Source organism: Lissotriton vulgaris, chromosome 8, assembly GCF_964263255.1.
Source record: "Lissotriton vulgaris chromosome 8, aLisVul1.2, whole genome shotgun sequence".
Taxonomy (NCBI): Eukaryota; Metazoa; Chordata; class Amphibia; order Caudata; family Salamandridae; genus Lissotriton; species Lissotriton vulgaris.
Window position 1 is genome coordinate 823,788,759 of NC_141696.1, and position 14,929 is coordinate 823,803,687.

Below are 14,929 nucleotides of genomic sequence, written 5' to 3' on the forward strand. Positions count from 1 at the left end.
GGGGAGCGCATATGGACAAATACACAGTACAGGGGAAGTGGAGTGCGCAGCAAAAGAAACTGCACATCAACTACCTGGAACTATTGGCAATATTTCTAGCACTAAAAGCTTTCCAAATGCAAATAACAAACAAGGCAGTCCTGATCAGAACAGACAACATGACTGCAATGTATTATATTCAAAAACAGGGGGGGACACACTCTCTCCAACTGTCCAAACTAGCACAGGACATATGGAGATGGGCCATTCCTCAAAAAATCTACCTGTTAGCGGAACACCTACCAGGAATTCAAAATCAAATAGCAGACATCCTAAGCAGACAGTCAGAACAAGTTCACGAATGGGAACTGCACGACCAAATACTGCAGCCATTCTTCCAAAAATGGGGGCAACCAGAGATAGATCTGTTTGCAAATCATCAGAACGCAAAATGCAAACAATTCGCATCCAGGTACCCACACCAAAGGTCACAGGGCAATGCACTGTGGATAAATTGGTCCAACAAATTTGCTTACGCGTTCCCTCCTCTACCACTAATTCCATTACTGGTGAGGAAACTGCAGCAACACTCAATGACAATGATACTAGTGGCACCCACGTGGGCAAGACAGCCGTGGTTCACCACGCTGCTACAACTCTCACAAGTACCACATCAAAAGCTAAGGTTATTACCCATGCATCTTACACAGAACCATGGAGAAATAATGCACCCAGATCCCAAACAACTGAACCTAGCGATCTGGCTCCTGAGGTCATAGAGTTTGGGTATTTAGATTTACCACCAGAATGCATGGAAATCATTAAACAGGCAAGACGTCCTACCACGAGAGCATGCTATGCAGCAAAATGGAAGAGGTTTGCTATACACTGTAACAGTAAGCACATCAACCCTCTGGACGCATCCACTAAACAAATCATTTGCTATTTATTACACTTACAGCAATGTAATCTAGCATATACCTCTATTAGGGTTCATCTAGCAGCCATAGCGGCATACCTACAAAACAGGCAACACCTGTCACTGTTTAAAGTACCAGCAATTAAAGCTTTCATGGAAGGACTCAAAAGAGTCATTCCACCAAGAAGACCACCTTCCCCAGTCTGGAATCTCAACATAGTGCTTACCAGACTAATGGGGCCACCCTTTGAACCTATGCATAGGTGTGAAATACAATTCCTCACATGGAAGGTGGCCTTCCTCATAGCTATCACGTCACTTAGAAGAGTAAGTGAACTGCAGGCTTTTACGATTCAAGAACCATTTATGCAGCTACACCAAAATAAAGTGGTTCTTAGAACAAACCCAAAATTCTTACCAAAGGTTATCTCAGCATTCCACATCAATCAGTCAGTGGAATTACCGGTTTTCTTTCCAAAACCACAAACAGTAGCGGAAAGAGCCCTACATACACTGGATGTTAGGAGGGCCATATTGTACTATATAGAGAGAACACAAACTTTCAGAAAGACAAAACAGCTATTTGTTGCGTTTTCTCCCACACATAAAGGCAATCCCATCTCCAAAGCGGGCATTGCCAGATGGATTGTAAAATGCATTCAAATATGCTACTTAAAGGCAAAGAGAACATTAACTGTTCCTCCTAGAGCTCACTCTACACGTAAACTAGGAGCATCTATGGCATTTCTGGGAAACATTCCACTAGATGACATATGCAAAGCGGCTACCTGGGTTACACCGCACACTTTCACAAAACACTATTGTGTTGATGTGCATGCAACACAACAAGCTAGAGTGGGACAAGCAGTATTAAAAACATTGTTTCAGACAGTTGCAACAGACACGGGCGACCACCGCTAGGGAGAGAACTGCTGTATAGTCTATTCATAATGTACCATCTGCAGCCCATATGCCTCGAACGGAATATGCTACTTACCAGTATGCATCTGTTCTTGGCATAGAGGGCTGCAGAGTGGTACATGCCCTCCCAGCCTCCCCGGAAACCTGTGTCTGTTCCAACATTATCTTATTTAGATACACTTACATGGGCACTCTTATCTGTATTCTACTATACTACTCCATCTAACCCTACTATGGCAAAACAATCTAAGGATGGAGCCGATGCCCATGCGCACTACCAACTAAGGGAGGAGTCACCAACATACAAAAGACTCTCCAAGAGAAAAACAAAGTGCAATCATCCGAGCCCAACACCAGATGGCGATCTATTCATAATGTACCACTCTGCAGCCCTCTATGCCAAGAACAGATGCATACTGGTAAGTAGCATATTCCTTTCTTATCAATTTTTCTTTTTTTAGAGTGGGTAGCAGTCTGTAGGACCTCTGCCTGTTCTGAAAATTTTTTGGCACCCCCATTCACAAAGGGGAAGGGGTCCCTTCGGACCCCATTCAGTTTGCGAATGGTTTATACCAATTTGAAATTGGTGATCATCTGCGAATGTTTTGTCGTATATCGTGGCTTGTCTTCCAGACGAAAGCTAAGTCAAAGGGAAATATCATTTGCAGATAGAAATACTATGTAAACTGCTGGTTGGAAGCGGATATCATAGAAAAACCTGAAAGGGGCAAAATGTCAAGCAGGCTGTCATTTGTTTCTAGTGCCTAAACAGAGTGCACTCAGTGACAGGCGCTACAAACTCTAGCCTTCATTTGAGATTGAGCAACTTCATTGAATGAAAACTAAGTGGCTCACCCTCCCACCCCCCACACCTCCGCCCAATCATACGACTGTGTTAGCGTGTCCCAATTTATACATGGGTGTTTGCCAGTTCATGTGGTCGTAACAGATTTAAGCGTGCTTCAGAAATGCCCTGTTTGAGGGGTCAGAATGTTTTAATTGTGCAAAATAATAATTTTCAGGATGGCAATTCTTCCATGGACGGATGAGAAGAGACTGATCCATTTTTGCACTTGTTTGGTGTGGGTCATGGCGGTGCCATAATTTTCGGTGATGACAGTACTTACTTCTTCATTGTGCCAGAGGCCTAGATATCTAACGGAAGATTCACATCATGGAAGGGGTAGTCGAATGTGCAAATCTGCGTGGCTATCATATGGGGGAAAATGGTGGATTTAGTCCAATTAATAGGGATCCCGAGTAAGGCCCTGAATACTGGACCTCTTGGACAACTGTTCTAAGTTCTTTTCTGGATCGCTTAAGTTAAGTGTTAGATCATCTACATATAGTGATACTATTCTGTTCAGAGGGGAAAAGGCCAGCCCCTGACGTCCATGCAATTGCCAAAGGCTTAGATGCTCGCTCCCGTCCCATGTCCAATCGGGAATGAGGGTATCAAGAGGGGGTTTACCCAAAGAAAGTCACTGTGGTTGTTCAAGTGATACGTTTAGATTCATGATCGTCTGTACATTTCAATTGACTTATAAATGTGTCAGATTACTGCCTGATTTTATTGTCACAATATCCCTACCTGCACCATCCTCACTTTATCACTTATCCCTTACTCCCAGGGGCGCACTGTTCAACCTTTTTGAAATGATTATTGTTGGATACTATATCCTGGTTATATCTACATTGTGAATAAAACATTGTAAATTCATTGTGTACTACTATTATTTTTTAATTTGTTGTAATTAACTATTCTTCACTGGGACCCCTTCCCTCTCAATCAAGAATGAGGCCGACACAAGCCCATTATGTCGCACTCTAATAGTGGGAACTTTGTAAAGCAGTTCTATCAAACGGTTGAATTTGGGAGGCTTTCCCTTGGTACATGACCCCTTGAAAAGTTATTGCTGCTCTAGTCCATTCCATGCCTTAGGAAGACCGTCACTGCTTCCTGGTCTGGATCTAGCTGGTGTAATGGTTCAAATAGCGTCCTTCAGGTGTGCAACGTAGATCTACCTGGATAAAGCCATCCTGGACGGGGAGGGCCAAGTCAGGTAATAGCAACACCAGTCGATTGTCTATTGTTTTAGCAAAGAGCTTCGTCCTAGCTGTAGTTTTCCTTCAATTAGCTTGATAGTTTCTGCACGATAAAATCTATGAAGTGAGATTAAAATGAGCTGATATTTGACTCTGTGCTTCAGCAGCCAGAGCCTGCCGAGTTACTCATTTAGCAGTTATTCTCATGCTGGGACCGAGTACCAGGCTGGTTCACGAGGATTCTCTGGCGTGGTCCCCAGTTGACTATGCTGCTGCTCATTCAGATGATGATGTACTGTAATGATCCACAGCTTGGGTGGCTGTTGTTCCCCCACCAAACTACACGAGTCCAGATTCATATAAAGCATTACTTTGATTTCCTGGCTAAGAGGGAAGATCAGACACTGATATCTGCATGTCTTAATTTGCATGTCAGTTAACATGTGAGCCAAGAGATTATCCCATACGAAGCACTTTACCTTCTAAAGACCTTTAAATAAGTAAGGAGAATAGGCTGATAGAGCCACTATTGATCTGGTGTACAGTAGTTGTTTTTGCTAATTAATTATTGTTGTGGATATTTAACTCAGTCAGCAATCAAAAAATAACCACTGGCAAAGCCAAGAGGTGTTGCCTTTTTTGCTTTGCCAGTGTATATCTTTTGGCCTCCCATTGCTTTTTTTTCTGATGCCTTGCAGCATCGGCATTCCCAGGTCCAGTGAACTTCCCTATGTTCCTCTTGCTGGCCCTATGACTTCATGGCGTCTTACGTACTGAGCGTGATATTCACCTATGCTTGGAGATTAGTGAGAATATGTGCGCTTTGGGATTTCCACACAGCCCCTGTTTGTGGTGCCACAACCTGGACCTGGAGGTAGACTATTGCGTTCTGCCAATACTCTGGGGTGTTGGCATTATAGAGAAGAAGCTAACTGTGAAGGACTCGGTCTTATCACCCCCCCCCCCCCCCCCAGCTGTAGATCTGCTGCAGGCCGACTCCTGCTGCAGGCCGACTCCTGCTGCAGGCCGACTCCTGCTGCAGGCCGACTCCTGCTGCAGGCTGACTCCTGCGGGTATCGGGCACTCCGATCGGCCCTTCAAGGCTATTTGTGACCTACCACTGACTAGAGACGAAGCATGCAACAACTCATCCTACACTTCCTGTCCTGAGGCCATCTTCAATAATGATTAGACTGAACTGATCATGGTGGCGCGTCCTAGGCCATGGGCCTATTACTGCAGTTCTCCTCACGAAACCACAGCCCACAAGAAATTTCATATGAAGATGAGGGATAACCCCCATTTTCTTTTTGTGGCCATTTTCCTCTTCTAGCCACGAAAGATTGAACAGCCACAGAGAGCGAGGGCAGCATCACTCCGAGCTCTGCCTTACGTATCCTACCACGTCTGTGTTACTGTCCTTTCAGCCCTGCTGAATTGTTTAATTTGCTCCACAATACTGACTTTCGTGTTACTGCCTAAACCAATCTCAGAGCCTTGTATCTTCTCCCCTTCATCAACCTGCAGCCTAAGCTCAGTCCTTACTCTCCACTGTATAAGGCTATTGCCAGTCATGCAACATAAACCATGTGCTTAAGATTAGGGCACAGTCTTTTGAGCTGTTTTGCAGCATTTACCACCCACACATATGAACTCAAATATAACTTCATCCCCTCACACTTGGACAAATAGTTGAAACACAACAAGCCACTAGATACTATTATATTCTGTACTCCATATGTCGTCGAGTGTATCTTTAATCGATGATCTCTTGCTCATAACATCTCTGACAGCCTCCCTGGCCTGATGACAGTAAGGTCACTTTGGTAGATGTAATGTGCTATCCTCCACATCTCTGAGGGCATATCATTCCATAGGAATTCTGCAGCACTGGCAGTGGGCCTTGCCCCGAGCCACCATAGTGGCTTTAAAATAGACCACCCTGTTAGTCGTAGCCTGCCCATCGTAATCGCACTTATTCCACTGCCGAGTCTGCTTCTTCTATATCTCTTTTATAGGAGTCTCTGTTCATACACCTTCTGGAAACTTTTTCAACAGGGAATATGGTATGCTTTTTAATGCTAATGCAGTCAAGAGTGTTCTGCACAGGCATTATTGGCATGCTTCTGAAATTCACAGAATAGACCCTACATTAGCACGCACTTAATATTAACATATTAGCTGGCATTTCTTCTCCTAAAAGCTTCAGTGATTCACCATCCAAGTCCTATTGTCATGTTCATATTCAATGTACTCCATGAACAAGCCAGGCTGTCACCCTTTGTGCCAATGAATCTGATGCCGCTCTAATGCACAGAAAGGAAGGAGTACTCCACGCAAAGCTAAATCCTAGCATCCCCCAAACCCAGCATGCCTCTTCAGCTGTCAGCTGAATTATACAAAAAAGTGATGGAGGGAATGCTTGAATTAATCTAAGCCCCTGGTAGTTACTCGGGCCCCATCCCAGTCCATTGTTACTTTGCACATCATGCCACCTAGTTTGGACCCAACCATATGCAGATCACTCTCTGCACTGCTCCAGTAGGAATCATCCAGCCCCAACTTGACAGGCCATGTCCCTCCTGAACCAGAACACAAGCAACTTAAGACCTGTTTGGCACCTATTAGGGGCCATCAGCCACATATAGCTTGGCTCCAATGGCGCAGTCAGTACGGGACCCATGTTTGGGCATACCCGTGTGAAGGTATCGCACTGAAGTACATAGAAAAGTGATAGATGGGTGCAGTGCTTGATTTACTTTTGCCTTTAGCTGCAAACCTCTCCATGTAGAGATTCCGTTTTCTGCTCAGCAGTCCAAATGTCACCTTAGCTGGCTGCTCCATAGTATACCAGCAGCTTCTCTGGGGCTAGACATTCAACATTTTGCTATTTTGGGCATCTGCCATTATTTGAGAAGTGCAGCACTTGCCGCGTTCTAGCTCTTCTTTGCAGTCTGTCTAGAGTTTGTCATCTATACTCAACCTCTACTTTGGTTTCCGCCAATGGGTTTTGCCCTGCCAGAACTGTAGTGCCAGACTGGCTCTACTGTGCTATTCTTTGGGAGATACGCAGACAGTCATGTAGTTCTTGGTTAAGCAGTCCTATTCAGAGACTTAAAACTGTTGGTTTTCTTTAGGGGTGGGCATACCTCACATAATTTTGTATAGCGTAATTGCGTAACATTACCAAAGAATTATACGTACTTACACAAAACACATCTTGCACTCAAAAAAATTACCCGAACGGTCTGTGCAGATATAAATTCAACCTGTAAATATAATTTTGAGTTGATTTTGGGTTGTTTGTGTTAAAAACACTGTTGCTTGTGTCTGATTTGTAGTTTTGCACTCAAAAATTACCCAAAGGGTCAGTTCGGGCACAAAAAATGTACCTGAAATGATTGTTGACCACGTTTGAGAAACTGCCCCTCCCGTTTCAAAGACTCTTGTTCGGATTTGTAATTTCTTGCAAAAAAATTATCCGAACTGTCCGCTCGGGTAATAAAACTACCTGAAATGCTGCTCGTATTAAAACGTTATATAAACACTACATTAAAATGTGACCCCCAAATTACAAGATGTGCTGTAATCTTGACAATGTCACTATGCAAATTTACGCCACTTACTCTTGCATAATTAAAATTTCGTTCAACCCTAATTTTCTTGGCCTCTTTAGAGAGGGGAGAGTTCACCAAAGAGAAAAGCAGCAATAAGTAGCTGCCCTTTCCTGCATCTATGTCTAACATTCAGAAAGAGAGGTGGTAGAAGGTGGAGGGTGTACCAGACACGGGGTAAAGCCCTACACAGGCATCACCTCTCTGTGAATTGCAACATTGTGTCACTGAGTTTGAATCCAACGGTTGGAACAATGGATGACAAATGACTTCCAAATTATACACAAATTGTTTGTCATCTCATTACTCTACCTGCAACAGAGCATGGACTGTCATTGAGCTCTAGTTCACCAAGAACTCTAGTTGAACTCCTAAGGACCATATCCTGAGGAAAGAACAAGCACAGTTCATTGTTTCTTGAACAGGCCGACAAAGATATCATTGTTATGTGAGCTGAGCCATGTCTTGCCCAGTTGTTTTCTGCATTGATATCTCATGGCCATTCACTCATACCCTGACACTGGTTTCAGAACAATACCCTGCCCAGAATTCCATCCCAGGTCTCATTCCAGCAGTCAACCCATCAAGCAGTGCCTTCTTCAAACCCCTGACAAGAAATCGCTGCCTTCTCTTGCTGCATGTGGGCAGTGCAGACATTCAAATCTGACTCTGTAACCCAGTTCAACCAGGTCAGAGTAGTTTCACGACAAAATAGCTCCAGGAAGAAACCTTTAAATTCACTGTAGCTCCTTTTTAAACATATATTTCTCTTTTATTTCTCTTGCTTACCTTCATGACACTGGCCTTTGTTCCTCTCCCACTCTTAGCATCCTGCTCTGCTTTCTCAGACCATTGATTTGGGTGCTTGAAAAGGGATCCTAAAGGTCTAGGACAGATTGTATGCTTGGGTCCTGAACACATAACTTTAAACAAGTGCATGGGATACATCCTCAAAAGCAGATATTCATTGTACTGAACTCGCAGCCCATATACCATGGTAAAGGAGACAAATAGTAATATCCTTTTGGGGCAAGAAATGACTGTATATGATAGTGTTGCTTGGTGCCACCACAAAAGCAGGGTAAAGGGCTGTGCACTGAGTATGTGGGATATGCAATATGACATGGTTTCTTTCTTGATCTTTAGTCTTCCTCTTGATTTATTTCACAATTTGAACACGCGGAAACACTTAAGGAAATGTATCTTCATGTTCTTTTCAACTTTATATCCTTCCAGATCATGTGGTGAAGTCCAGGCCATTCATTTGGACTGCTGTGACAGAAGAACCAATGATGACAGTTCCTGAAAAAGTTAGGAGGTTGCAGGTAGACCACCAGGTAAACATCGAGCAACACATGTGAAAGGGGGTGGGCATGCGGTTGTTTTTAAATATTTAGTCTTCTGCTAAGATCTAAAAAGAGAACCTATCCAATATTTGAGGTCTTGCATTTAGATGGGATTAAGGTGGCATAATGCTAGTAGTCATTCCTGGCCCGGAATACATGAAGGGTTTTCATAAGGGAGAATAGTAGTAATGTTCCATGATAGAAAGTTCACTGCCAGAGTCTGTTCAGGGGGGCATATGGCAGACCTGGACTACTGAACCCAAATGTGATGGATAAGAAAATTTGCCACTGGTGCCCTTCGGTAGGTCCTATTGTGGCTCTGCAAAAGTTGGCCAAGTACAACACTCCCTACCTTACCTTTTGACTTTCAGGGTAGTGGGGATAAGCAGCTTAAGGCTTCTCAGGGAGGTTGTGTGTGTGTGTGTGTGGGGGGGGGGGGGGGCGGGTTAATCTTGTTTAGAGCTCAGAACTTAACAGGTGGAATAATAATATCCGGCCTACTGTTATTTTGTGTCAAACAAAGTACTTTTAATCTCCCAGTAAAATAGGAAAGCCGTATTGATTGTAACCTAGGAAATGTTCATTGATGGGGCACTGCATCCCCCCTCCCCGGCAGTACTCTTTCCCTGTTAGGGTCAGGATCCCATGATTAAACACACCAAAGTGCTAGGAGTCTAAACCGCTGGCTTCAAATATTCTCAGAGGTTAATTGAACAACTCAGTTCAATGTCTTCCGTTTATGGGGCAGTAGTTGCAAGCCTATGCAACCAATTTTTCTGCAAGTGTTAGTCTCTGTTCCAAGATACTGTCTAAGCCCTGCATTTTCTTGCAGGTGATCATTGCTGCCCTAACGGTGCGGCAGGAGTGGTCCACATTCCCAGCTCCTCTTGTGTGTGTTCCGCAGTGTAAGCCTTGTGTTGGAACAATGGTTGTGGATTCAGTTGCCAGTGTAGGCCTGCATGGTGGCCATCTGCAGCGGCGGCCTTCCAGGCTAGTTGCAGGCTGGTGCTGCAGTTTCAGCAATTGCAACCTCCCGTCCCAGTTATCCATGGGGGTATCTTTCCAGCAGTTGAGGGCTTTGGGTTGACCGAGGCTTTATGTTTTGGCTGCCACACAACTTCATTTCCTAAATGCAGCAGCACTTATCTCTCCAGTGCAAAATGGATTGCTGGTTGACATCGTGATATTTAGTCTTGGAAAGTCTTAATGCAGCTCACCAGCAACGGTTCTCCAAGACCAGGGGACCCCTTTGCAGCCCAGGTCACTCCTAGCTTTGTCTCCGTAAAAGTCAGCTTTCTCTAGGTGTTGCTCATACTGGGTTTCTCCTCCTGGATAGTCTTTAGTACTACTGGGCCAGGAATGCTCCTAACCTCTTTCAGCAGGCTTTCAGGATTTTCAGTACTTAAGACAGACCCTCAAAGTTCACGTTTCAAGTGCTATCCCCTCACCTCTGGGAGTTTGTATGTGAGGCAGTCTCGAGCCCTTATTACAGAGCAGAGTCTGGATACTCTGCAGGGCACTCCCTTCCTTGGTCAAGAAGAAATGGAATTGGAGCAAAGCAGGGTGGTTTGGATTTTCCATAAAATGCATGTGGATACACTGACTAAGATTTCATAACTGGTTTAGGGTGGTTTTCTTTCAAATGTCAATTGCTTGCTGAGATGCAGACTTTGTGCCTGGTGATGGTACTTGCAGTGGGTAGCATTGGGGTTATCTGCAAGCAGCAGCCTCCTAAGCAAGGTCATAAGAACTGTGAGATGTGTGCACCTTGCGGAAGCCTACTGGCCAGGGCCGTAGCCACGGAGGGGGCATTTCAGGGCCAGGCCAGCCCATATTAATTTTTACACCCCCTCCCCAATAACCCAGACAGCTGGCACTGCATTTATCTATTTGGCTTATCTAAACAACTGCATTCTCATTTGAATGCATACAATAGTAGGTAAAACACATATGTGCAAGAATTCAGATGTGTGAGCAATAAAAATGCCTATAAATCTTGTTTTAATCCCATCATATTTGCTGTGTCTTCAAAGACAGGTTAAATGTCAGGCAAGGTCTTCTGACAAATTGCTCATTTTAACATTGAGATGTTGTTTACATTTCTTTCTCTGACTGCAATGTAAAAGTTTTGTGGAGAGTGGAGTGTGACAATCTTGCTGAAGTACCAGGAGTGGGAAAAGAAAGGCTGTAGTATGCTGATTGTTTTCTAATATACAACCAAATACCTGTAAATTGTATTGTAATAGCATTTATATAGTGCTTACTACCCACAATGAAGCGTCTAAGCTCTTTTTCGTCGAGTAGCATGCTACTTCGGACCCCGTAAAGGATTAGTGGTGAATTGGTATAATGAAATATGAAAGTAATTTGAGTGGTGGATATTAATCGGTTATTTGAATTGAGAAGGATAGCGGAGGGATAGACGAGGGAAGAAGATTTACATTTAATAAGCGCTTGTTACCTCTGATGGGGTGTTGAAGTGCTTTTTCGGCGAGTAGCGCGCAATAAATGAACTGTACACATATTTCAAAATATATCTGCAGTTGCAAATTTGCAAATGCAGCACAGTTTGTTTTGTAATTCTGAAGTATAATGGAAAAAAGAGATCAATAGCAGCAAAACATATATTGGTAATACAAACCTGATAACTATTGTGTTCTGTTCTCATTTAGCTGGAGTTTTGTTCTGGGCCCAAATTAATTATTTAAAAAATTTAGGTTTAACCATACTAATCTAATCCAGAATTGCACTCAGAGGCATAGGTGCTCCGATGGACCTTGTTGGTCGTAGTGAGGGGTAAGAAGTAAGGTGTCAACTGTTGGCCACCAATGAAGACTGATTTATTGATAGTGAAACCACAAATTAGTGATCAAAAACACCACCCTCCGGACTATACTATAAATGTAAAGGATGGAAGCAGGGAGACCAAACCTTCAAAAAAGTTGTCTGAAGAGAATCATACAGACCAGCAGCTCTGCAACAGCTATGCAGCACAGATGTAGGAGAACCTGATGCTCTTAAACAACCTATGACTGTCTCTGTATTGGAATCAAATGTTTGTAAGCAGTTTTTATGGAAAGAACATTTGAAACACAATAAATAAAGGCTCAAGCAAATTTGGAGATATTCGGTTATTGTATTAAAGATCCAAAATCAATGCAATTAAGTAACATTTCAAGCAGTTCTATCATGGGCCTCACCACTGTGGTAAATTAATTTTACCGTAGCATTTTTCCATATAATTATCAATAAAAGACAGCTCATTTAAATGAGAGGCAGAGTCCGTGGTATCTGAGTCATACGGGCTTTAATGGACAATGATCCTCGAGGATGGGATATCATGTTCCATCACCTCTAAGGTTCAGGAAGGGACATTCAACGTTTTATTAGCATTACACATTATATATAGTAAAATGGTACAATTAAATCCAATACAGTAGGCGTAACAGGTGAAAAAAAGAGAGATAAGAACACATGTGCGTAACGGGAGGCGTGTAAAAAGGCGTACACATGGGCGTGCACTGTACATGTCAGAGAAACATCATAAGAAACGTCACATGTGGGTGGATGCATAGAAAAAGTTGCAGGATCAGCAGAAACCCTTGACCTGTATGCGCGCGCAACTAGCATGACGTGTAACTGGGGGGCTTTGACTTTAGCACTAGTGGAGGAGACTGGTGTCTGGAGTGTCAGGGCAACCTGTACCTATAGCATATCTGGTATCTCATGTTTGGAGGATGTAGTGTCTGAAGTAAAAGGTCTCTCGGACAGAGGCCGTACAATACTGAATGCTAGTGCGTGCATACGTGTCTTGGTGCAACGTGCGGAGCCAAGGGCCTACCATGGTAACGGATTCAGTAAATCACTTGCAAGGAGGACAGGAAGGCCGGGCCCTTTGCTCTGTAGCCGGGAATATGTTTACCTATTTCACTAGACTGGAATGTGTTTTCGAGGAGGCTGAGCAGATAACTGTAGGCAAAACATGAATTTGGCAGGCAGTCCAGGCCGAGCCGGGCACCGCTTCACTGGCAGGATGTAAGGCAGGAGTCAGGGATGCGTACAGCTTTCGGAGACAGGAGAGATGAGGCAGGGAGGCCTCGTTCAAGGGCCTTGCTCGACTGGGCCAGGAAACATGGAGAAAGCGTGTGCGAGATTCAAAAGTGCACCATGTAAAGACGTTGGCACCAAGTGCTTAGAAGCCTAATTAACGGGATTTCTTTGCATGACTGGATAGCTGACATGTTAAGGATGGACGCAAATGTATTTGCCTCTGTCTAGCATGTACGGAACAGAAGTTACACAACATACAAGGAACATGGGTGCATGGATAGGGTGCGAGTGGGGGACACATTAGCTACCTGAAAATTTCTATTACCTCTTTCCCTCCTTGGACCCTACTACACCCTTCAGGATATATCTATATTCATGAGACCATCTATCTGTTCGTAAAGCATCATTTGCTCATCTTTCTTTCTTCGGGAACGGGAACGTGTACTTGGACGGGGAATACAAGCTGTGGCGCACAAGCCGCAAATCGCTGGCCCACATTGCAGACAGAGACAACAACTGAATACTATGACCAATATTATTCCAAGGAATGATAACAATTTCCATCCCCAGGCGGATATTACACTCCAGAGCCAACCGGACCAAGTCCAGGAGCCTGGATTCTGGTGCATCTGATGAGCTATGGTATGGAGCCTCGCTATGGCTTTATACACGGATGGCGCGTTATTAGGAATAAACACGCAACAACTGGATCCGATGACTCTACAAGCCCCGCCCCTATCTGCCAGGATGACGTCAAGGACAAAGCGATTTTGAAGAACAACAAGTCTCATAGCAGACTGTTCCTCGGTCAAGTTACCTAAAGCAGAAGTAGTCTCGTTCACTACTGCTTCCAAAGTTCTGGTTAATCTTCGAATTATCTTACTATTTTGGACAGGACCTACAAACCAAAAATATCCTTTAATGTAATCTTTGTACTGATCCCATGATGATTCAGAATAATCGATAACAGGAGGAAGGTCTCTCTTATGTCTCACGTGTACAAGGTTTGGATTTCTGTGATAATCAGGCGGGGCTAGGAAAACGGGTGGCAATAGGAACGCAATATAACACGTCCCATCCCAATCCAACGGCAGACGTACATAGGCTGTCTGACCACATATGAAATAAGAATGGCGGGAAGCTTTGAAAGTAGACTTTCCTTTATCACTGAATTCGACAACAGTATTACAATCACTGTGTCCTAGATGTACTGAACCATTCTTTCTGACACATAATTCACCTTTCACTGGTAAAACTGTAATAAACGGCAAGTCCGAATTAGTCTCAGACTGCACATTCAGGATCATGAGGTTAAGTGTAAAATTACCTAATCCATACACTTCATTTTCTAGATCGGTCCCTGTCCTTTGGGGAAGACCTTCTTGGTCTGGGAAACATAATTTATTCATGACTGTATTCAGGTTCCCCCATATCCAATTGCCTGGGGAAACCGTGGACTTGCTATCTAGGGAGGACATTAAGGTAAACCATGCACCACACGAACCATTATGTGTGAACGGATAAGGAAAGAGGGGCAGAGCTCCCTTGTACTTCTGGTAGGGAGGGAGTCGGCCACATACCCTGCAATTAGTGGCATTGCTGGTCTGGTGAGAATGGTGTAACATACGGATGAATGTATTGTTGCGCATGGCTAAACGATAGGACAGTTCATGAGGGGGCAGGTCACTAAAAGTGTGCTCCACAGTGTCATTAGAGGAAGCATGTACATGTGAATCAAGAGGAAAAAAAACATGTAACAGTAAACTTATGCAAATTATCGTAAGACTCAGAAGAAACATGGAAAACAAGGCGATTATGCATCCGCTGTGCAAAACTTTACAGTGCTTTTTTCTTTTCTCGTCACGCCTATCTCTGACTACTTGGGTCTATCTTATACATGTCAGAAACCTGTCTAACCGCTTCACCCAGGGGGGGACTTAAACAATTAAACGCTGTCTGACTTACTAGACCTTAACTTGGCACGATACTCCTCTTGGGGAGTTTTCTCTAGCAGGGGGAGTTTAGAGTCAGAAAGTGGGCAGTCCTTAAACGGA

The 14,929-nt window shown here is 43.8% G+C and overlaps 1 protein-coding gene across 2 annotated transcripts in view; it reads left to right on the forward strand.

Moving 5' to 3' along the window:
• CHST10 (carbohydrate sulfotransferase 10) overlaps nt 1-14,929 on the forward strand; it is a 208,321-nt gene that overhangs the window by 99,166 nt on the left and 94,226 nt on the right. For both annotated transcript variants that reach the window (XM_086934721.1, XM_086934722.1), the window contains one exon: nt 8,716-8,816. In XM_086934721.1, the coding sequence (XP_086790847.1) occupies nt 8,716-8,816 (101 nt within the window). The remainder of the gene's footprint in view (nt 1-8,715; nt 8,817-14,929) is intronic.